General features: G+C 43.7%; 1 protein-coding gene across 1 annotated transcript in view; it reads left to right on the top strand.

The window, feature by feature from the left end:
- The window catches only part of galnt9 (polypeptide N-acetylgalactosaminyltransferase 9), a gene marked incomplete at both ends in the record, with an annotated part of 103,809 nt that extends 78,781 nt beyond the window's left edge, over positions 1 to 25,028 (top strand). Inside the window, 5 exons of the mRNA XM_083978409.1 lie at positions 10,954 to 11,139; positions 14,691 to 14,828; positions 16,934 to 17,029; positions 24,468 to 24,635; positions 24,882 to 25,028. Of these exons, the coding sequence (XP_083834535.1) occupies positions 10,954 to 11,139; positions 14,691 to 14,828; positions 16,934 to 17,029; positions 24,468 to 24,635; positions 24,882 to 25,028 (735 nt within the window). The remainder of the gene's footprint in view (positions 1 to 10,953; positions 11,140 to 14,690; positions 14,829 to 16,933; positions 17,030 to 24,467; positions 24,636 to 24,881) is intronic.
- Positions 25,029 to 25,399: the final 371 nt, after the last annotated feature.

A 25,399-nucleotide genomic window follows, 5' to 3' on the forward strand; every position in this document is an offset into this window, starting at 1 on the left:
TTGACAAAGACATTCACCGGGCCTCAAGGATGCCCAAATTCGATTTTATGGTCCGAGGTCAAGAGCATGGCGACCTTTATATGATTCTTAGCAACAGGGATGGAGCCTGAAACTAGTCTGAGCAGAGGCAGACAAACCACATGGTGGTAATTCTAGTTTCTGCTGTTCCCATCCACAGCAGTACATTCATACATCATTTCGTGACTCAGCCGGGGTCCTCACACAGAGGCTCTGTCAAGAAAAAAAATGCCGTTCTGTTGCAAAGAAGTTTCTTTTTTCTTTTTAGCACTGTATAGAAAAACAGAGGTATCAAGATTGTTTGTGCATTTTTTAACCTCCAAATCTAAAAACATGTCACTATGAAGAAATGTGAGTTGAGAAAAGATGAAAACTTACTTATCAGTTACACAGTGATCATGATGTAACCATTATGGTCTCTGCATTTAAACACAAGTCAAACACTCCACTTAATGTTGTCAGTGTGCGTCAATCTGTCAGCACCACTACACTTAACCCTGTACTTGCCATCTTGACCATAACATCTGAGGTTGTAGTTTTCGTCACGATCACCCACGCTTGCTCATTGTACAAACACAAATAATCAGTCACACTAATTATACTGAAGGATATTGACTAACAAGGTAAATTGCTTTACAGTTTTAACCAGAGGTAAACAGAGCTTAGTATGTAAGAGCTGCAGGAGCCCAATTAAATCAGCCATCTTCTCTTTGCTCAGCGCCATAACACTGTTGGTAATAGTTCTGCGTCTTTTTCTGCCCTAAAAACATTTAGATCTCAGGAAAAGCTGCAGAAGCCAACACTGATAATGTAACAATGTAACTTTGTTTATTAGTCTCCTGCAGTCTGTTTAGGATGTAATTTATAGGACACCATGTAGTGATATGTAATTAAACAAATTATGCTTATTGTGATGATTACAGCTATCACTATTAGCTGTCTGTACATTGCTGCTGCCATAGGGAGAAATTAATGAGAAATGAACACTTGATCAAACACATTGTGAATTTCCTGAGTCTTTTCCTCATTACCGACAGTTAAACCTGGGTTGCCTCTCGCAACACCATGTGAAGTCTAAAGTGGTATAAAGAAACTACAGCCTGTTTCACAAACTTCATTAGCTATTAGGTTTCTGACCTTCTGGAAATGGTGGTTGAGAAAATATTGATCTTCAATTTGCTTTTAGTGCCAGGCTAACTGCTAACTGCAATTACACATATACACATTTTCAATTATCCACGAGTAGGCTACTCAGTGCACATATCCACAAGCACTTAACACACTAGGTATTTACACACACACACACACACACACACACACACACACACACACACGCTATTGATTTTAAACGGAAAACCTGGATAAAGAAACCGAAGAGACAGCGCTACAAGGAGCTTACTACGTTACAAAAGGTGATGAGCAGAATCTGCAAGAACTAGAGACTTGCCTTTAAATTGGTATTGCACTTACACCCACAAAAATGAAACCACCGTGAAGGCTATTGTGGAAAAGCAGCACTTCACATGAGCAGCAGCAAAGCAGGTCAAGCCTACTCTAAAGTACTAATGGATTTTATAGGCCAGGGTCACTGTGGATCATCAGCAGTGAAGATGAAGGGTCAGACAGTCAATGGAGGTGTTTAAGTTCAGGTCAGACCTTGCTGAGGTACTCCACCACCGACACAACTGAGACATTAAAGGCTTGCAGGGTAAATTAGTATAACAAAGGATGGATGCTTCAATTGTCTTTATTAATGTCCAATTAAAGCAGAAGTAAGCGATCCGGTCGTTTTGGCTAATGCTGCGTTCCAGGCAGGCTTTTGAAACCGTAAATTACAGCTTCAAGTCACGACTTATGACTTTGTAGCGTTCCAGGCAACCCACTCGTGTTTTTCCGACCTGTTTTACCTGTGAAAGTCACTATAACAGAGACGTTCTAATATTGAAGGAAGGACTTTGACTATAACGGCCACTCGTAACTTCCGACCCGTGAACTTGTACCAGATCGAACTGGTACGACTTCACAGGTCGGAAAAACACGAGTTACGGGCTGCCTTGAACGCACCATAACTTCTAGTCAGCCGATGGAGTTAGCAGCCCCCGCCCTCGTCATGGATCTATTGGTCCTCGTCCCTACGTCACCGCATTCACGCGCATCCCTTGGCTGCACACACAGCCCTTCATGCCGTTCTCTCTCCTCATTGGATAAAACTTGTAGGATACGAGAAAAGTTTTCTCCTCAGCTCAGAGCAGAGCAGAGTGACTGACAGACCCGTGTTTCAGTCCAAACACTCTATAGAAGTGATTGCTGTCGGAAGATACAACCATTTAAGACTTATATTAACACAAAAATATTGCTTACTTCTGCTTTAAATGCAAACCTCCATACACTCCTGAGCATCATAGGGACATGTAAATGATCATAAATGGGACTGTTGAAAGTGTCTCATTTCCATGAACACTATATACTTGGTCTTACTGCTCCGGGCTCATTGCTTTAAATGTCCAAACCAACTCATCATGTAGAAGACTCTTGTCATTTCATTTGACTTTCTGCTATCTTCACAGATGACCAGCTTGATTGAAACTGAATTAAAGCCAAATTATGTTTCACATAGTAGTGTTGTAATAATGGCCTAGTTATTAGATAACACAAAGTATGAGACATAGATATTTGAGAATTGACATAGAATTAATGATAGTTAATATTTTTCAGACCACCAAATGAGAATGAAAAGCATAAATTCTTTTGAGGTGTATTGTTTGTGTACAGAACACCAATGTGTCTGCGCTACATACAAATCACTGTTACTGTACAATTATGATTACATGAATGAGTAACACTGTGATATTTCCCTTCATTACAATCAGCGTGGGCCCTTTATTTTATTTTTAGGCAATTCCACATACACCTTTATACTGCTGGAAATACTCACTAGAACAACAAAGGGCTAATAATCCACAGCTGAATCCATCCCCAACAAGCCCACCATTTATTTCTGTCAAAGTAACCTTTGTTAAAAACAACAGTGCCGCCTTTGTTGGGACTTTGTTCAGTTGTTTTCATTTTATTTTTAAAATATATTCCTGAACACTTATACAGTATCTTCAGGAAGTATGGAGCTTAGTAAGGCCAGCAGTGCTTCAATTAGTAGATCCTGACAACCCTGATGCAACTGAACAGCCCTCATCTTACAAATGAAAAAGCTAGTGGAAATTCATAGTTTCGTAGGAACAAAGCCAAATTCTCAAAATAGATTAGAGAAGTCCCACAACCTAGGACAGGTGGTTGCTATAAGTTCAGTGGCACTGCTGTAAATACAGAGTTCTTGTGAACATGCACTAAACCAGTACTGCGAAGGAGGTTCAACATGGCCAGGCTCTGTGTTCATCTTCCAGCTCAACAAAACCTCAAGTCCCGGCCCGGGTTAACAAGGTACTACGAAGCAGGTGTTGTGTACCGGGGTGTGGGTTCCGATGATGACTCCGAGTCGTATTGTTGATCTTTAGTTTCGTTGTTTATTTCCATCTCACAACATCTCAATAACAGAAACACCGGCAACTCCTCAGACAGCTGATCGACACCTGAAGCGTTACCATGGAGACACATACACAACGGTCACTCTTTTCCATATTGACCAATGACTGAACAGGACTCATATCGTATCACCATGACAACTTCAAACAATTTGCAACTTCATGTGAAACACTATTTATGCTATTCAATAAATAATAACAATAATATTAATATTCTATATTAATACACCACACTCCTCCCCGGTAACTTGAAACCCCTTTCATGAAAAACAATGAAAACAAACAAATATGATTCACTTCAATTTCATAACCATTACAAGTTTTTAACATCGGCTTCATATTTACCAGACAATAAAATCACTTAAAATAAAAACATTCAATGAGGAGGCTTTTGTTTCTCAGGCCTCACTGAGCTGTTCCATCTCAAGACCAAGTTGGTCTATAGCGGTCTGGAGGCTTTCTATTTCGCTGAGGCCTCCCTGTGATGGCAGAATGAACAGTCTCCTCATGTCCATAGTCCACTCAGAGATGTTCCACTCTGAGGTATCTGGCTGTGGACTGTCCACTGTGTTTGCTCCAATCATCTGGTTCACATGTTTCTTACACTCATGCATGTCATCTGTCTCAACAAGGTAAGTTACAGGACTCAAAACCTTCTTTACCTTTCCTGGTACCCATTTATCTCTCTCTCCTCCCCGGTAATCTCTGACTCGGACTGCTTGCCCGACCTGAAAGGAGCGTAAACGCTTTCCTGTACCCCTGTTCACTTTACTGTCCTGTCTGTCCTGCATGTCTGCTGAGAAGCTGGGCTTCATTAGTGACCAACGTGTGCGTACTTGTCGTTTCAAAAACAACTCTGCTGGAGTTTTTTGTGTAGCTGCATGTGGTGTGTTCCTATAAATAAACAAAAAATTGTCTACATCATGTTGTAATGACCTTCCTGACCCTTTTTGTTTACCCAGAGACTGTTTTAGATTTTGAACCAGCCTCTCTGCTGCTCCATTTGATGCTGGGTGGTATGGAGCTGACTTTATATGCTTTACCCCGTTCTTCTGTAAGAACGTTTCAAACTCTCTTGAGACCAGCTGCGGTCCATTGTCTGAAACTAACTCCTCTGCAAGCCCGTAAGCTGCAAACATCCCCCTGACTGCCTCAACAGTAGCTGTAGCTGTGGTGTTTGTCATAACCTTAACCTCTGGCCAGCGCGAGTATGCATCTGTGACTACAAGGAAATTTTCCTTTCCTTTCTGAGCAAAGTCTATGTGTATGCGCTGCCATGGTCTCTCTGGCCATTTCCAGGCGTGTGTTGGTGCAGTAGGTGGCATAGATTTGTTTGACTGGCACACCTGACAGTCTTTTACCAGACCCTCTATATCTGTGTCTAACTTAGGCCATCAAAAGTGACTTCTAGCTAGAGCTTTCATTTTAACAATTCCCCAGTGGTTTTCGTGTAGCTCTCTGAGCAGTGTGTCCCTCAGCGTAGCTGGTATAACAGCTCGCAGACCCCACAATACACAGTCCCCCTCTACTGTGAGCTCATCTCTCCTGGCCCAGTATGGTGTGAGAGCTGTGTCTGTGACATGTTTAGGCCAACCTGTTAGTGTGAAGTGTTTTACTTTCCCTAGGACCTGATCACTAGCTGTCTCTTTTGCTATATCCTTAGCTGTGATGGGCATGACATCTATGAATGACACTCTAAACTCCTGACTGCTTTCTGGACCTCTCTCTGAGAGAGGTAGTCTTGACAATGCGTCTGCGTTACCATGATGCTGGCCGGACTTGTACTTTATGTCGTACTGGTATGCTGCCAGTATCAACGCCCACCTCTGTAGTCTCGCTGCTGCTAGTGCTGGTACCCCTGTCTTGGGCCCTAAGATTTTTACGAGAGGCTTGTGGTCTGTAACAAGCAAAAACTTGCGACCATAAAGGTAGTCGTGGAACTTCATCACCCCAAAAATGAGTCCCAACGCTTCCTTTTCAATTTGTGCATAGTTTACCTCTGTCTTTGTGAGTGTGCGTGATGCATAAGCGATGGGCCTCTCATTTCCATCAGGCATCACGTGAGAAATGACCGCTCCCACCCCGTAAGGAGACGCGTCACATGCCAGGATTACTGGCAAGTGCAGGTCATAGTGTACTAACACTGAGGAGGAAGACAACTGTGCCTTGGTCCTCTCAAAGGCCTGTTGACGCTGTTCTGACCACACCCACTTTTGGTCCTTCTGAAGGAGCTCTGTCATAGGCTTGATAAGTGTGGAGAGGTTCTCTATGAATTTGCCATAGTACGTCAGTAAAGCTAAGTATGCTCTGAGCTCTGTTACGTTTTTGGGCACAGGCGCCTTTGCTATGGCGTCTGTCTTCTCCTGTACTGGGTGTATGCCCTGCTCATCTATCCTGTGACCTAGGTACGTGACACTGTTTTGAAGGAATGCACACTTCTCTCTGTTCACCTTGAACCCTCGCTCTTGCAGCCTCTGTAACACTGCTTCCACATTATGCAGGTGTTCCTCTGTGTCCCTCCCACTGATGAGTATGTCATCTAAAAAACAAACTGTGCCTGGGAGACCTTGTAGGACCTGGTCCATAATACGCTGAAAAACAGCTGGTGCACTGGACACTCCATAAGGTAACCTATTTACCTGGTAAAGGCCCTTCTGTGTGTTTATGGTGAGATACTTTCTGGACTCTGCGTCTATCTCTACCTGCTGGTAGGCCTGGGTAAGATCTAGTTTTGTAAACTGCTTCCCGCCTGCTAGTGTAGCAAAAAGATCCTGTGTCTTAGGTAATGGATACTGATCCACTTCAACCCACTCATTGAGACCCACCTTGTAATCCCCACATATCCTGACTTTTCCTGTTTTCTTGGGCAGACACACTATAGGACTAGCCCACTCACTGTACTCTATAGGTATGATGACCCCCTGTTCTTCCAGCTCTACCAGGTGCTTGTCTACTGCATCTCTGAGTGCATAAGGTACTGGTCTAGCCTTACAGAACTTTGGTACACCTTTTTCTGATACATGAACAGTTGCTTGGACCCCCTTTACCAGACCCAACTTGTCACTGAACACTTCAGAGTACTTTTCACAATGCTGCTCTACTGGGCATGCTACATGGTTTACTTGTGACCAATCCAGTGAAAGATATTTGATCCAGTTTCTTCCCATAAGAGTAGGACCATTCCCTTCTGACACAAGTAACACTGACTTCAGCACTTGATCCTCACATTTCACTGTTACATCCATTTCACCTATCACTGCTATGACTTTTCCTGAATAGTCTTTTAGCACAACTTCAGATGGACGTAGTCTAAACCCGCTGAACCGTTTTTTGTACATTTTCTCTGACATAATAGACATAGCTGCCCCGCTGTCTATTTCCATTTTAACCTTTTCACCGTTTACTCTGACGATGACATTATATGGTTTTACATACTCACTGTCATCCCTAGATATAGAAAACAGTCCAAAGTCTTTTTCAGAGCTTCTCTGTTCCCCTGACAGTGGTTGTTGCTGGCTGCTCTCAGCTGTCAACTGCAGCAGCTCTGTGTCGTCTTCCTCTCCTGTCGCTGCAGCCTGCTGCGGCTGTGTGTTGATGGTCGATGCAATGTAGCGCGTGCCTCTCGTTGCTTGGCTACTGTGTCGCGCTGTTTCAAAGCGTTGCTTTCCCCCGTAGGCTGGTGTTCCCCCCGCTGGCGGTGGTCTCTGACGACAGGCCCTCTCTAGGTGTCCCGATCGCTGGCAGCCCCGGCACTGGAAATCCTTGTAGCGGCACGTCTGTGGCGTGTGTCCGGTCCCCAAGCAGCGGTAGCAGGGCTTGCTCTCTCCCCCGCTGGCGCTCTGGTAGTCCGACGTCCTCTGGCTCTGCTGTTGCTTTGCCTTGGGTGGTCCCTGTCGCTGTCTTGTCACCTGGTCGGTCCTCATCTGTGGTTGCTGGAATTTCAGCATACTTCGGGTTGTGCACTCGAAGTTGTCAACAATGTCCAGCACTTTTGGCCAATCTAGCGCGTTACCATACGCGGCACTTAGAAGTTTTCCTCTCAAGTCCTTGTTGGCAACACCGTAAACAAGTTGGTCCCGCAGCTGCTCGTTTAGCGTAGCCCCAAACTCGCATGTCTTGGCCAGTCCTTTGAGAGACGCAATATATTCGGCTAGCGACTCTCCTGCCAACTGTGTTCTGCATCTGAAAACGTACCTTTCACTAAGTACATTTCTCTTCGGCTGATAAAAGCCCCGTAGAGCTTTCGTTAGCTCATCCAGCGTAGCCTCACCCGGCTTCTGTGGTGTTAGCAGGTCCTTCAGGAGAGCGAACGTCTTCGGACCAACGACTGCCAGAAAAACCGCTCTCTTTCGGTCATCTTCTATATCGTTGGCCTCCACAAACTGATAAAAACGCTCCTCATATGCCTCGAAGCTCTCGATAGCTTCATCGAAGCATAAGCCTGACTCCGTGCTAAACATAGCCATGACAGCTCCCGTTAGTTGCCGTTAACGTTTTCTGGCTGGTTTCTGTCCGTTGCTAACGTTAACCGTTAACCGTTAACGTTAATCAACTGTCCAACTCGGTTGGTCACCGTCGTATTTTAAGGTAAAAATAATTACCAAAAAATAAACTTCCTCGTCGCCATTGTTGTGTACCGGGGTGTGGGTTCCGATGATGACTCCGAGTCGTATTGTTGATCTTTAGTTTCGTTGTTTATTTCCATCTCACAACATCTCAATAACAGAAACACCGGCAACTCCTCAGACAGCTGATCGACACCTGAAGCGTTACCATGGAGACACATACACAACGGTCACTCTTTTCCATATTGACCAATGACTTAACAGGACTCATATCGTATCACCATGACAACTTCAAACAATTTGCAACTTCATGTGAAACACTATTTATGCTATTCAATAAATAATAACAATAATATTAATATTCTATATTAATACACCACAGCAGGTTATCAACTTGGTTTGTTAAGTCGCTCTCAGCTTTATGATCTGTGCACGTTCACATCAAAGGGGGCGTTTGGCGTCATATGATTCAACTTCCGCACGAAATTGATCCACAACGGGCTGATTTCAGCCAAGAGGAGTGCAATTATTTTAATGGAGAGAGTATGAGCGATATAAAAAAAAGTACGATCGCAGCCTGAAGCAACAGTGTTGCTGCAAATACGACAAGAGAGGAGGCTGCTTTTTATTTTTCTGACAGCTCTTGCGCTACTTTTAAATATGAAGCTTTATCCATTTAAACTAAATAAACTAGAGCAACATCAACTGTCATTTTAAATTGTGTTTTATATTGTTATATATTTCACTGATCGCACTGATCGCATTTAACGCAAGTGTGTGTTTTATTGGAAGCGAGGCTGAATAGGCTACAGTGGGGTTTTTTTAGGTGCTCCACTACAAGCAAATCTCACATTGTCGACAACAAAGACCTTTTTAAACAGCAGAGACTTATTCAAGATTTGCGTTTGGGCAGCACTGACATATAACAGGCGAAACATTGGAATTAATTTATTCATGGCCACATTAAGTGAAATTATTAACTTTACCGATTATCCATCTGATTGTCTGTCCTGCTGCGAGCGCACAACTTCTTTCAGTGGTGACCATAAAGGTGGTGACTGACTGTATATAAATATAAATATATGCTATAGCCTAATAATGACCTCCTGACGCTTGGGCCTAAGTTACCATGGTGATCTAGCCGGGTTAAAAGAGAGCCACCTTGTAGTACAGGAGAGCCTGGCTTTAGACTCAACATACCTCGCTAACCCACTAAACTGGCTTCACAGTACAAGCTGTGTTTACTTCCATGGCAGCGCTGTCAGCTTTAACAGGCTTTACCCTTATTCATGACTTAATTGAAAAAATAGTTCTGCAGCAGCCTTCTCCTTTAACACCATGCAGGGGGTACCGTTTTGGGTTCAGAGGGAAGTTAATGGCTTAGAACATCTGTTACGCATTGTGGCGATCATCATTAAGAGACTGTGGGTGGTGGGGCCTCTGCAGTTTGTACGTCTGGAAGGACATTACCATATGCTGTGGCGTTCTGATGGCGCTGCACTAGTGTCTAACTGCTGGACCACTTTCTCACAGCATGGCGTAGACATGCAGACTGTATATCGATGGAGGTTGTTGCACAGAGTGTTTTGCAGAGAATTTTAAAATTCAAATCTTTTGCTGCATCCTGAGAAATGACTCTTTAACTACCATGCGACTGCCTGCCACTGCTTTCTTACCTTGAGTATGTCGGCTGAGTGTCACAGCCTCCCTCAGCCAGCAATCAGTCAATACCCTCTGCTGTGATGGATGCTTTTCAAAGTGACGTATATTTACTGCCTTGGTTTGTATCATCCCTTTTGCCATACAGCATTCACGCTATCAGGGATTTCTGGTTGTCATAGGCAACTCTCCGAGGACTTTTGCATCTGGTTCGTTGGCTCACAGAGTAATTTATCATTCCTCCTTCACTTGCTTCAGCAGGAAACAATGGACAGTGACACCTAATTGCAGCTTCAAGCAGCTGTGCCATGTTAAGGATAAACTATGTGGTTAAAGCATTTCCATGCTGCCATTTCTGTATTGGAGGAGTGTGTTCTGCACTTTCTTTCATATCTCTGGATATATCTGAAATATGTAATAGTACATTTCTTCCATCCATGGCAGGTTTTGAATGATCTCTCAGGGAATGATGTTTTCCACATTAAACCACTGGACTTAATGCAGCAATGAGTGGTTAAATTAAAATGTCAAGTTCACTTGACTGCTTTTCAATGCAATATATCATATTGTGAAGGGAATAATCTAATGAATGTGGATGTATTGGTTGGTTTTGGATAAGAATGATGTCAAATGCTATGGACATAGACATCGTAATAAAACAGAGTCATCCATATGTTTGTCCTTCAGTGAATAGAGACTGTGTTCACCCTGACCTCATGTCAAATGCATTCACACCTTTTGAAATTCGTTCGTTCAAAATTCTTCAACCACGCTTGAAGCATAATCCACTGCTGCATCATGGTGATCGCTTTAAAGGTTTCAGAAGGTACATATCTAAAAAAAAAAAAAAAAAAAAAAGTGAGGAGGTTGCTTTTGTTTTTTGCTAATGGATCCATGAAGATATCATAATTGGGTTGATTTTCTGTAAAAAAGAGTCTGTGTGAACACCTTTTTTGTTTTGTGTTGAGTTAAATGTGATCAAAATCGAACACATCAGATTCTAGTAAATGATAGCTGTGAAAGAGCTTAATTTCCTCTGCAACCATAAAGTGGTAATGAAGCATCTACCAGCATTCGCTTTATATGTGCTCGTTTTAAAAAGAGCTTGGGGACTAAATGCCAGTGGAAATCCATGTTTGATTGAACCAGGATTTCTCTGTCTTGCTGCTGTCTAGGTGTGGCAGTGTGGAGGAAGTATGGAAGTCTTGCCATGTGCCAGGGTGGCCCACATCGAGCGCACCAAGAAGCCCTACAACAACGACATAGATTACTACGCCAAGCGCAATGCCCTGCGGGCCGCCGAGGTGTGGATGGATGAATACAAATCCCACGTCTACATGGCCTGGAACATTCCCATGAATGTAAGTTTTCCTCCATCTTAGATCACGCCCTCCCTCAGTCCCTGAGCTCCTTTTCCTCTGCCTATCTCCCTTTCTCGCTTTTTCATTCAGACATGCAGCCGGGGTCTTCAGAGACACCCGTCAATAGAAATTCAAAATTCAGATTTCATCCCACTTGACCTTCACACTGGCAGCAGAGCACAGGCAGTGTGAGGAAGCGGTGGAGTCTCAGTCCAAACAGATGAGAGAGGTGCACCCAGTGACGGAGAGGAGTCTCATAGCTAATCAGTCTATTTTCATACACATCAGTCCGGCTTAATTGCTTTCAAGGGTCTTTTGAGATGGGCTGCAAAATAATAAACAGCTACTTTCATTAATAAACAGTTTAGTGCTGAATCCTAATTGCCTCCTCAGCCATGCACACAGAGATGATTGTCAGAGAAGGACGTCGGTGAAGACCTCAGAGCGCTGTCCAAAACAACACTCTGCTGTTCATAACAAAACAATCAGTGGTTCTGTTACAGACACAGGTCTGCTGCTGCTGCTGCTGCTGCTGTTGCTGCTGCTGCTGCTGCTGCTGCTGCTGCTGCTGCTGCTGCTGCTGCTGCTGTAGCTGCTGCTGCTGTTGCTGCTGTTGCTGCTGCTGCTGCTGCTGCTGCTGCTGCTGCTGCTGTTAATGCTGCTGCTGCTGCTGCTGCTGTAGCTGCTGCTGCTGTAGCTGCTGCTGCTGCTGCTGCTGTAGCTGCTGCTGCTGCTGCTGCTGCTGCTGTAGCTGCTGCTGCTGTAGCTGCTGCTGCTGCTGCTGCTGCTGCTGCTGCTGCTGCTGTAGCTGCTGCTGCTGCTGCTGCTGTAGCTGCTGCTGCTGCTGCTGCTGCTGCTGCTGCTGTAGCTGCTGCTGCTGCTGCTGCTGCTGCTGCTGCTGCTGCTGCTGCTGGAGCTGCTGCTGCTGCTGCTGCTGCTGTAGCTGCTGTAGCTGCTGCTGCTGCTGCTGCTGCTGGAGCTGCTGCTGCTGCTGCTGCTGCTGTAGCTGCTGTAGCTGCTGCTGCTGCTGCTGTAGCTGCTGTAGCTGCTGCTGCTGCTGATAATGCTGCTGCTGCTGCTGTTAATGCTGCTGCTGCTGCTGCTGCTGCTGATAATGCTGCTGCTGCTGCTGTAGCTGCTGCTGCTGCTGCTGCTGCTGCTGCTGCTGCTGCTGCTGTAGCTGCTGCTGCTGCTGCTGCTGCTGCTGCTGCTGCTGTAGCTGCTGTAGCTGCTGCTGCTGCTGCTGCTGATAATGCTGCTGCTGCTGCTGCTGTAGCTGCTGCTGTAGCTGCTGCTGATAATGCTGATAATGCTGCTGCTGTAGCTGCTGCTGCTGCTGCTGCTGCTGCTGATAATGCTGATAATGCTGCTGCTGTAGCTGCTGCTGCTGTAGCTGCTGCTGCTGCTGCTGCTGCTGCTGCTGCTGCTGTAGCTGCTGCTGCTGTAGCTGCTGCTGCTGTAGCTGCTGCTGCTGCTGCTGCTGCTGCTGCTGCTGCTGCTGGAGCTGCTGCTGCTGCTGCTGCTGCTGTAGCTGCTGTAGCTGCTGCTGCTGCTGCTGCTGATAATGCTGCTGCTGCTGCTGTTAATGCTGCTGCTGCTGCTGCTGCTGCTGATAATGCTGCTGCTGCTGCTGCTGCTGCTGCTGTAGCTGCTGCTGCTGCTGCTGCTGTAGCTGCTGCTGCTGCTGCTGCTGCTGCTGCTGCTGCTGCTGTAGCTGCTGTAGCTGCTGCTGTAGCTGCTGCTGCTGCTGCTGCTGCTGCTGCTGCTGCTGCTGCTGCTGTAGCTGCTGCTGTAGCTGCTGCTGCTGCTGCTGCTGTAGCTGCTGCTGCTGCTGCTGCTGCTGCTGCTGCTGCTGTAGCTGCTGTAGCTGCTGCTGCTGCTGATAATGCTGCTGCTGCTGCTGTTAATGCTGCTGCTGCTGCTGCTGATAATGCTGCTGCTGCTGCTGCTGCTACTGCTGCTGTAGCTGCTGCTGCTGCTGTAGCTGCTGCTGCTGCTGCTGCTGCTGTAGCTGCTGCTGCTGCTGCTGCTGCTGTAGCTGCTGTAGCTACTGCTGCTGCTGCTGCTGCTGTAGCTGCTGTAGCTGCTGCTGCTGCTGCTGCTGCTGTAGCTGCTGCTGCTGCTGCTGTAGCTGCTGTAGCTGCTGCTGCTGCTGCTGCTGCTGCTGCTGCTGTAGCTGCTGCTGCTGCTGCTGCTGCTGCTGCTGCTGCTGTAGCTGCTGTAGCTGCTGCTGCTGCTGCTGCTGCTGCTGCTGCTGCTGCTGCTGCTGCTGCTGTAGCTGCTGCTGCTGCTGCTGCTGATAATGCTGATAATGCTGCTGCTGTAGCTGCTGCTGCTGCTGCTGATGTCTGATGTCTGATGTCGTGCCATCTAGAAATTTAGCACAAACATCATTACAGTGAGAAGCCACTAAGTGCAGGTAGGGAAGTGGCAACTAGGGAAAAGTTGTAACCATTTTGTGTGTGTGAGCGTGTGCGCTGTACATGCTAGTGGTAACTTTGACAAACTAGCCAATCGGGCCACATCTCTCTTCCACTGTAATTACAAACACAGTGGCATGGCACGTTATTACCCCAGCTGTCCTGTGGTGCAGAGTTATTTTATGTACAGTACAAAGACCTAACGCTACGATTATTCCATCTACCCCCCTGCCTCCCCTCCCCACCCGCTCATGCACACAGTCACTGAGTCTTATTACTGTCGAAGGTCCCCGCTGAGGGCACAATTACTTTGGTGGGAGAAGGCTATATGATGCACCACAGTGGCCGGCTTCAGGTCCAAATACCAAGAAGCATCTCACTGAAATTGACTTCATTTGTTACTGGCACTTTCTAGCACCCTAAAAAAAATAAAAGAGTATTTTTCCAACTAAAATTCATTAGCAACAGATGTTAAAGTAAGTTCAGCATCTGGCTGAAGGTTCCAGCAGAGAAGGAGGAACTGATGAGAAAGCTTTGCCTGAGAGCAGTGTATGTGCGTGTGCATGCATACGCCTTCGGATCAATTTCTACATGCAGGCATATGTTGTATATTTGCATATCCATTCACAGTCAAGCAGTGTGCTATATATCCACATACTGATATTGGCTATGTGTGTGTGTGTGTGTGTGTGTGTGTGTGTGTGTGTGTGTGTGTGTGTGTGTGTGTGTGTGTGTGTGTGTGTGTGTGTGTGTGTGTGTGTGTGTGTGTGTGTGTGTGTGTGTCAGGATCAGGCCTCTGTGCCAGGCCGTGCAGCTATTAGGCATTCCCCCAATCAATCTGGGAAGCCACCTCCATAATGCAGGCAGGACTGTGTGGGCTCATAATTAAGCAGCTGATTAGAGTTTGCTCAGCACAGATCATGTGTAATGAAAGAACAATGAAGGTCCCACATGACAGGCACATCTATCCATCTCTTAACTAAATGCTTGTTGCGTCCTCTTTGCACCTCAACACTCCTGCATCTCCCATTTCTCCAGCAGCTCATTATCACTGGGTTCTTAAGTAAAGTGCCCGCTGGATAAGAAGTTTTATTATTTTTTTTGTCTTTGTTTTGTTCCACTTGTTAACAGAACCCAGGGGTGGATTTCGGGGATGTCTCTGAGCGCTTGGCCTTAAGGAAGAGGCTGCAGTGCCGAAGCTTCCGCTGGTACCTTGAGCACGTCTACCCAGAGATGCGGATCTACAACAACACCATCACATACGGCGAGGTGAGAAAGATACTTGCTAACAGGATTACTGGAAATACTCTGCATGGTAATTTTGCTATATCATCATCTGTAATTCTATTACAGAGCTGTGGTTTAAAGAGAATGCATAGAGAGGGAGCTAATTTGATTCCATAGATGATAAATGTAGAAAATGAGTCAGTGAGAACTTATTAATTTGCGAGCTGTGCATTATCTGGATCTTTTCTATGTCTGGTGTCTTTATTGAGGAAACCTTTGTCTGTGAAACAGACATCAGCAGCTCGTTAATGTCTAATTTATTTTGCTGATGTAAACAGATGGCGATGCTCATACACTCCGTATCTTTGAAGAAAACAAACATGAATTCACTGTAACCAATCTAACATAACAGTATCCCACAGAGATCCATCGATCAATCCACTGGTGACTGACTGATGCATCACAACATGACAAGAGTGATGAGGTCTCAAAGCTCACAATCTGAAACTGCTGTGAAGCCAAAATGAACGTTCACACATGTCCTATTTAAAGGGGCAAAGTAGCTAAAACAAATGCCACACCTCTTACCTCACCTGGGCATGAGCGTTACCTCACTGGCTGATGCCATTCACATTTATTTATATCCACACCCCTTGCATTGCTGCTGTGTTGTGGATTAAAGCCGTCAGTAGTAATAATAATCATCATCATCATCATCATCCAGTGATGATGAATAGTCTGAAAAGTGAAGAGTTGCAACAAGAGAGGCTTCAGATATTTAATTAATGTTTGTCCATTAAATACCAAATCTTTGTTTAGCCGTCCATCACATTTGTCAGAAAATGAAAATTGGTGAGTCAGATTTTTAAGGACCAGAAATTGGTTTTGGCCAAGAAAATTGCAATTGGTGCTGGTGATCTCCAGTATCCCGTTGCTATAGCAATGCAGCAGCATCACACAGCTTAGATGCAATTTCCCCATAATGAGTTTTAATTAAACACTTATTAGTTTTCCTATCCAACTTGATTGTATTGGGCTTGGCTGTGCACTCAGCACAGTGGGGGAAGAAAACAGGATTATGACAGACTGAAGAATTGAACACACTCCAGAGTCAGACACTGTTTTCAGGTTTGCTGAAGTACACCATTTTTCCCTATATCAATTTCAACAATGAAAAACTGAGCAAAATCAATATGCCTTCCAAGTGCAATGTCAGAATACATCAAAATTAACCTCTAGATTTATCAAAGCTGTGTGAATTTCCTCCCTCCTTTAGTTTCTCCTGCCGCCTGTTTTGGGTCTTGCACCCAGTTAATAGATTCCTTGGAGCGGCAGCCACTTAAGTGGCACTATTTCAGATCTGTCGACAAGCTGGGAAACACTTACCTTGTGTTGCCACACAGCTGCCGCAGCAGAAGTGAGTCTCATCTGTCACTGAAGATCAGTGCCACGCTTGGCCATGCTGACCAGACCAGCCGAGTGGAACCCTCCCTGACAACAGCACATGATAGATATGTCACAACCTGGAAATGAAGCCGTATGCATTCAAATCACACCGAGGCCGGAGCTCATGCTCAATGCACACCACCATCTGTAGGCCTGGAGGAGAGGGAGAGACAGAGCTGGGACTGGTCACTGCATACCCTATCATGGCCTGGCTGTGACTTTGAGTTGATGTAAGAATCTGCTGTGTGAACAGGCTACAGTGGAACTGGTAGACAGGAGACAGTCTAATATGCACATGCATTCAGGAATAAAATAGTCAGATTCACCAGGGGACTGACTAGAGAAATGCAAAAGAGTTGGCAACTGTTTTGCTTTCATTTTCAATCTGTGGCAAATGTAACCTCAACAGCCGGTAACAAAGAGAAGAAAACTGCTCCCAACAAAGAGTTTGATTTCTTTTAAATTTCTGTGTTGAAGCAAGAAATAGTATGAACGTTATTATAAAGCACAAGATGTGTGGATGTCAGAAATATTTTAAAAGCACAATAGGTTTCCCTGCCTTTCTCACTTTCATTTTAAAGGCCATGATAATTCATTATTTCTTGTGAGCCCTTCTGACCATGCACAGGCCCTCTATATACAATACATTGCATCTTTCCTTTCTCCATTTGAAGTAACTGTATCTCTGCATGATGTTTCAGGTGAGGAACAGTAAGGCCAGTGGCTACTGCCTGGACCAGGGCTCTGAGGACGACGACAAAGCCATCCTCTACCCCTGCCACGGCATGTCCTCCCAGGTTAGACCACACTTGGGCTGTTTGTGTGCTCATGTTCACTGCTGTGTCAATTAAACTGCCAGTCAGTCAATGTAGCTGAGGCCGATTCTTCCAAAATAACACCACAAGAGTAGTCTTTGGTTTCATTATTCTGTCCTCTTTAATTCATAGATTTATGAATCAACATTCTACATTTTAACTCTTGAGGACTGTTTGAGATGATGTGCTGTAATGACTGTCCTCCTCAAGCCCCACAGAAGTTAAATCTAATTTTATTTAATAAGTGGTGGTAGCTGTAGCCTAGAGAAAAATCTGTTTTCCTGATTGCTTCTCGTTTAACAGATTTATAAACTCCCACACATAACAGCTGAGACACACCCAAGACACAACATAATGCACAAAATGACCTGCGAGGTATAGCTCCAATAAACTGCAACAACACAACACTGAGTTAGAAATCTACATTCAGGAGCTACATACCCTAGGTGTAAATACTGTACTGTAAATGTGAGGGAGTGAATTAGCTTGCTGGGTAATAATCATGTCAGGCCAACTATTATGTTGCTATCACCCACAGCATGCTGCTCAGTCCACCCATAGACTTAGACACTGCATCAGCCCACTGCTGTGATGCGTCAAATTGACACCATAGTAGAGTGGGCAAGACTGCACTGTAAATAAATAGGAATAAATAGAAGGGTAGTTTGTCTGGATGAGAAACACTATAAACAAAAACCATTAAGCTGCAACTACATCCTCAGCTAACACATAAGGGGCGCTAAATTGCATGCTCCTGGTAAAATTTTGCGTGTTTGTTTAGCGCACGCAAGGGTGATCTACTAAGAGTAACCCGCTTTTCGCAAACAGCAGTATTTAAATGAGGGTTTTGCACGTGGTAATTGTTTCCACCTTAGAGAGTGTGGACAGAGAGCTGGATGGCCACAAAGACAGAATGAAATTTGATCTGATGGATTAGCTCAGAGCTCAGGTGGGACACTCAGGACACACTCGTATCTAAACGCTCTGACCAGAGGGATCAAGGGCGGTGAAGGTAGAGGTGAGGTTTCTCAGTCCCGGTCCCAGAGCTGAGCAGCCAGGTATGGGAGAGAGAGGAGAGGAGCGCAGTGGAAGAGAGAGGTGTGGCGTGCGTAACGGCGCTTAAAGGACTTTTAACACACCTGAAAAACTGCTACAGTTCACTGGAATGACCCAGACTTAAGGAAATGCAGAGATATAAGAGCTTTTGCCCTGGCATGTATTAAATCAATAACCGCAGAAATGTTCTCAAAGCTGTGCCAGTTAAGACTTGCCTTTCAAATGTGCTAAATAAAGATGCAAAAACTGCCACCACAATCTGTTTGGTAGATCACATTGCTTGTGCTAAATAAATCTATTTGCATCTACTCCTCCAAATATTTTGCACGTTCTGGCAGAAACGCCCATATATGCATAAATTTCATTAAGGCAAACACGCTAAGTTAGTAGATCAGCTTCAACATGTGTTTGTGCGTGGAATCAAGTTTGCACACGTTTTTACACACGTAGACCTTTAATAAATCAGGCCCTAAGTGAACTAGCATAACAGCAGCAAACAGCTCTAAACAAACAGACAGCAGGAGGTTCAGGTAGATAATCTATCTTTACACACCTCAGCGTGACACTTCTTTTAACACTGTGTGGGTGTAACATGTGCGAAGGAGCAGAGCATAGAAAAGGCTGCAGATACAGTAGACTTATGCAATATGGCAATGCAATCAAAGCTAAAGATGTCAATTTCACCTAATTCAGAGAACATGAACATAATGTAGAACATGAGGCTCTGAGATAAAGAAAATAACATAAAGTTACATTTTTCTTCCATTCAGAGAAAATACATGTCAGTGCCTGCCCTTGCTTCCTATCTTGTTTAATTAGCACGTGAGCCTCCTGCAGTCAAGAACGATTCAAAACAGATTCAGGATATTACAGTTGGAGAATATATGAAATGAGATTGTAAATGCGCAACAAGAATATGTTAGCAGTTATTTAGAAATGTGAACGCACGCATCAATTTACATGCTCAGCTACAGCACTAACACATACTCAGTAGCTGCATTTAAAGTTAAATGAGCATAACCAGGAAATAGAATATCTTAATAGCTTGATTTTGTTCAAATTATTGTGATGCTAAAAATTACATTTGATGGCTGTTGTTGTGCAGGTTATAGTGGAGGTGGACCAGAGTAATTGTCATTAGATATTAAATAAATCATACCACATTATTTCAGTTGTTTAAAAATAAATAACAGCAACTCATTAAATTTTTCACTTGACAATCATCTGATTGATCCACAGAATCACAAGAGCCCAAACTGAAGATTGATCTTGTCAGTAAAAACAAAACAAACAAACCTGATTGGTGGAGTTAAATAGTTTGAGGTATCCTCACTTCTCATGCCGCTGCACAGTGTGGTCCAGTGTGTTTACCACAAATTGCACCCACCCAAATCTGTTTACCCCACCAGGTCTGTATTTTCAACTTCTGCAATTAATGATGTTTATGTTTTGCAATTACAAAATGTGTACAGCGTAGAAGATGCAATTAGACAAGGGAAATCTTCCAGATCATCTTACAATTAATTATCAATCCTGTTCATCCATTCAGTCGCTTATCTTCATCTCACAAGTGGAGGTAAATGTAACATGAAGGATAATCCGAAAATTAAGTGGAAAACTTTTTTCTAATTCAATTAAGATTCAAACATTTTAACTGTTTGCGATTCTTAGTTCATCTCCCCACATATTTAGCCTATTTACTTTATTTGTATGTTATTTAATTGAATTCAGGCATATCTGGGGACAAGTGAGATTTCTGTACAGAATTCATATAGATGGATGGAACCAGCCACCGACATATTGTTGTAAATTACAGAGACTCAAATAATATTTTCAAGAACTGATCTCACTGGGCACCAGTACAGTCCTGCCAGTTTTGTGTTAAATGAACATATCTTGCTCCAGCTCTGCCTCATATTTATTTGCATATAAATGTTTATACTGAATTCATAATACTCAGATGCTGTTGTGACTCTTCTACTATGCAAGGTAGAAATGGTCTAGATGACTCCGGCGACTCTATTTGAGCTGCTCAGTAGGGCACAGTGGGAAACTGGGGCACTCGCAGGTGAGAGAGCATGTAATTATATGAACACACAGCTGATGCTGCTGAAAAAAGGGACTGTGCACTCGGTATAACCTTTACTTGAATAGATACCAGGACACTGTGGGTGGGAGCCTGTTGTCCTGTTTTTGTGCAGAGAAATGAAAGGCAATCCCAAAGACAAATCATGCAAATGCTATTCATGCATCAGTTTTTCTCTTACATTAGCCACCTGTCCCAACTGCTTCTCCTGCTGGTGAGTGACATCTTCATTATCTATCATAGGAGGGTGTATTATAAGGACACCAGACACTCACTGCTCTCTCTGTTCTCCTCCAGTGAAAGCTTAGTGGAGTCCAGTAATGTAAAGCTTCACTGACTCCTTTAATCCTGATCCCCAGGGGAAATAAACAAATGGAGATTAATTTTGTGTCTTTGTATCATTAGATTACAGTGATGGCCGGCATTACTGTGAGCGGGCCGAATTCAATTTCATGGAATGCTGTGATTGTGCATTGCTTTTTACCATTGCCCCTTTTACTTATGAAAAAATATAATTGACCAGAATAAATCTTTATTGTGCTTGTGAGGAATGAGACTCTTTCTGCCGGCTCTCCCAGTGGAAATCTAAATAACAGATAATGTCTCACCTTTGTCCAACAGTATAATGCAGTAAAAGCATGGTAGAGGAGCTAAGAAGCTGCACCATTGCTCTGTAGTCACACACACATACACCAGGCAGTAGTCTGTTAAAAGTAACTAATGCATCTTTTTCCTTGGTTCTTATGTGTGCAGCAGTGAAAAGTGCAAAAGGTTTGTGTGAAGGTGAATATAGATCAGAGGCAGCCAGCCACAAAGAAGCATGAAGGCAGAAGCTCAGCACATGGAAAGACGCTGCTTCAGGAAACTGTCTTGCTGCTTGGATGCTGAACACAGCACCACAGATCTGTAACCAAAGGCAGAAGCTGCTGGTTTTAGTGCAACATTTACATAATTTGAAAATATCTCAATCATAAGTACTACTGCATCTCATGTTGTAAACATTCACATCATGCCATAATTAATGTGATGCATAATGCATATCAAGAATAAACATACAGCACTTTTCAAACAAAACAAAGCAAAGAGAAGAATTTAAGTCTCCAATAGAAACGGGCAGAAAACCAAGCTTTAATCATCCCCTTTGATGTGTGTGTTTTTACTTTGCAGCTGAATCATGTTATTTGCATGTGGTGTAAGTGAACTCAGTGGACTGTGTCTAATGGCACAGAGCTCTGGTGTGCCACTAAATTCATCAGCATAAGTGTCCTGCTGCCTTCAGACGCCTGCAGGGATTTAATGAACTGAAGGACAAACTTTTCAACAACAGAAAGCAGCTGTGAAAACAGGTAGCAAGAGAACGGCCACCAAAATAGTTTATAGAGTGGTGACCGGATGGCTGAGTGGAAAGGGTGTGTACTACAGTATATATGACCATAATGAGCCCTGAGCAGCAGGTCCCCAGTATGATTCCCAGTGGCCAGACCCTTCACCGCATGTCTCTTCCCCACTCTCTCTCACACATATTTCCTGTCTCTTTCCACATTCCTCATCAAATAAAAGCACAAATACTTCCCAAAAAATAAATCAACCCCCCAAAAAAGATTTTAGATGTTTAGATTTAAAATGATTGAGCAATTCTCCTGCTTTAACAATGTAAACAGAGATTACTGAAAGTTGTTCATTTCAATAACTTATTAGAATTGTATGCACAATGATTGCTACTCATTTTTACTATGTTGTTGTCAACAAAATCACAAATTTATGAAGACATGAATTAAATCAATAATAAAAATACAGTTTTTACCGAATAACTTCACCACCATGTTCCCTCTCACAAAGAATTCCAACTATGTGTGTTGCACTTGTGTGAACACAGTGCTGATGGGCACGCTGTGTACCAGTCATAAGGGGCCTCTTAAGTCTCTGCATACTCATGTGAGGAGGCTGGAAGCTCACTGAGACTCTCCTGCTACATTATACAATGGTCACAGTTGTAGGTACGGAGCTGAGGCCCCAAGCCGAGTCCTTCTTAAGACATTTCTTATAATCAGGGGCATAAACTTCACTTCCTGGTGGAGCAAGGTACTAGAAAGGTAGAAATGTGAAGATTACAACCCAATGCAATCAGCAAATACTTTGTCTTATATTTACATTGCCACAGCATTGCACCGTTAATGAGCTAATTAAGAAATGTGTGATTAGCTTGACCTCCAAAGTGGCTGCAAAACTTTTACGATGGCAGAAAGGCAATGAAGCGTCTAATATTGCTGCATGAAGCACAGGTTAATTGGTTTGGCAGAATTATTTCCTTGCCTTAATTATTTCTTATGGTCCCATTTTCAATGTATTAGCGTATGAAAGGCTGCCAGACTGAACTGTAAACAGGTATTAGTGGGGATTATATGGGTTTTCCTTGTGCCCAGTCACAGTTTACACCATGGATAAATCTGCTTACAGAGATATAACCCCAAAAGACCCAAGACAGCGATGCAAAATTCTATGAAGGTTCCTTAATCAAACTTACACGACCTTTACGTTGTCACCTTGAGAAAAGTAACGTGCTGAATTATATAGTCTGTGAGTTTGAATTAGGTTATAGATATATGCCATTCCTTAGTGCACACACTGATCCTCACCAACCTCCTCAATGCAGCGTGAACTGCTCCAGTGAAGCAGGAGTGACACACAAAGTGGCACGACATTGTTTTCCTATTCGTTGAGAGTGGTTCTTTAGGGCAGGACATTGGATCAACAAACACCCTGTAGTCTCTCTTCTTGCAAGGATCAACACCCACACCCACTCAGTGCAGGTTTAGTTTCTCCATCCATGCTACAAAACCATCCACTCAGACAAGGATGGATCAGTTTGGAGAGATTTTTACATGTTGAAATAGATTTACAAAGGTATCTGAACACTGACTATTTGGACATCAATACTGCTCAATAGCAGGTTTTCTTACCATTACATTTGAAGTGTCAGGAGACAATTTTAGAGATGATAGTACCGAAGGCTTTTAGAGTGGGACTCCTTTAGAAAATGTGTTCCTAAAAGACTGAAAACAATCACACTGGGACAGAAAACCATGCAGCATATTTATATCAATAAAGCACTGGAAGGCACCTAGTTCAAAACAGTGTGTATTCAGAGGCTGCTGCATTGATTCCTCTGTGACTGTGCATAACATAACATACCTCCCCTCTGCTGTAATGGAGAAACTGTGTGTGCATGTGTAATTCAGGACAGCAATGTACTGTATGTGCAGGGATGCTGTCATTTTGAAGACCTCCCTATCTTTGGCATCTCATTTTTCAGAGGATCACTCCCATAAATAACCAATGCTATCTCTACTATATCCTTACGTAAGAGATACGTATCGTCACAGAGCCTTTCATGTGCAGGATTAAACAGTGAGGGATCAAGTTTAGGTTGGGGATATGCTGTGGCATTAATAAGCTGCACAGTGTGGTTTCCATGAAGCACAATGAAAGAGCCTTGTTTTTTTTAATCTAGGACATTTCTGAATTTCTGCTTTACCATACGATATAATTAGTTTTACTGCAACAGAAATTTATAATTTCATTGAATAATTGAACAACTTAGTTTTTTCATTACTTCTACTAAATAAAACAAATGTATCTTGTCCATCTTTGCTGGACTGACATCCTGTGGATAACTAAACAAGACAACACCTAAATCCACTCACTCAATCACTGTGGACAAGCTTCACAGCAGCTCAACAGCTGCCATCTTTTTATTAACGGCAATGGAATTCATGCAATATGCTATGATTAATATTTAAATCACACATTTAAATGTATTGTGTAATAAATTATCTTTTTACAGTATCAATATTAACATTAACAATAGACACAGTGATGCATAAAGGATGAAGATATTGGCTGTAAATGATCAAAATAAAGGTGTTGCGCTTCTATCCTGTGAACATTATATGAAGGCAGAGTGGAACACTGTATCTGCATCTTCTGTGTATTGTCCTATAGGTGATGTAAAATGAAAAAATTACAACCTTTGTGTGTTATGCACTTTACCAAAGCCTGAAAACCTTCTCTGCTGCTGCTGTAGTTACTGCGGTCTGTCTGAACAGCATAACTGCTCAACACCTTAAGCTGTCACACTGAAGCACATTTAGTGCTTGTGCTTCCCGCTGATACTGAGGTGCTCTTTAAAAAGTCGAGCATTTGTTTTTCAAAGCTGACGATTGCCGCTACAGTACTTGAGTCCAGCAGTGAAACACACTGGTTATCTCTGTGTTGCAGCTCGCCCGCTACTCTACTGAGGGGCTTCTGCAGCTAGGACCCTTGGGTTCCACCACATTCCTGCCTGACACAAAATGTCTGGTTGACGATGGCAGAGGACGCACTCCCAGTCTGAAAAAATGTGATGCAGTTTCAAGGATTTCCCAGAGGCTTTGGGACTTCACACAGGTAAAAAAAGGAAATGCATGGTCTGTTCTTTTCATGAATATCAACATCTTCAAACACACCAACTGTAGTGAAAGCTGAAATACGACAGTGACACAACTCACTGAATCTTGAATAACTGTTACCGATGCATAACAACAGGCAGTGGGATATGCTGGTTATTCTGTGAACTCTTAGTGTTGCAACCATCTGTTTCTTCTCAAGGTTATTGCACAAACTGGGTCACATTTCCATGTGTTGTTGTTGCAGAATGGTCCAATCATCAGCAGGGACACTGGTCGATGCTTGGAGGTAGAAATGTCCAAAGATGCCAACTTTGGCCTCCGCCTGGTGGTCCAGAGATGCTCTGGTCAGAAGTGGATGATACGAAACTGGATTAAGCATCCCAGGCACTGAAGCCAGAGAACAACCTCTGAGACAGTTTGGGCAACGTTTCAAGTGGAATTTGGATCTCAAACTGTGGACAGTTCAGAGAGGAGCAGGGACCGCTGGTGCTAGTGTGTGGTATTTCACACCACAGACTGCACTGCACACCGAGCTTCCCTCAGGCCACAGAGCTTCCAACACTGAGTGTTAAAGAAGAATATGATCAATTCATGTGTTCCACTGAGCTGTGGGCACTGTTTGAAACGGCCCACATTTATGACATTCAGCAACATGTATAGAACAGTGTAACAAGACACCCGAGTGCTGCCCCTGAAGGTGGTTCATTATCCCAGTAATTCTTTTGTTTTTACTGTAGAACTAGAGACGAGTGAGTGGTTGCG

The sequence above is a fragment of the Trachurus trachurus genome (genome assembly GCF_905171665.1).
Source record: "Trachurus trachurus genome assembly, chromosome: 9".
Taxonomy (NCBI): domain Eukaryota; kingdom Metazoa; phylum Chordata; class Actinopteri; order Carangiformes; family Carangidae; genus Trachurus; species Trachurus trachurus.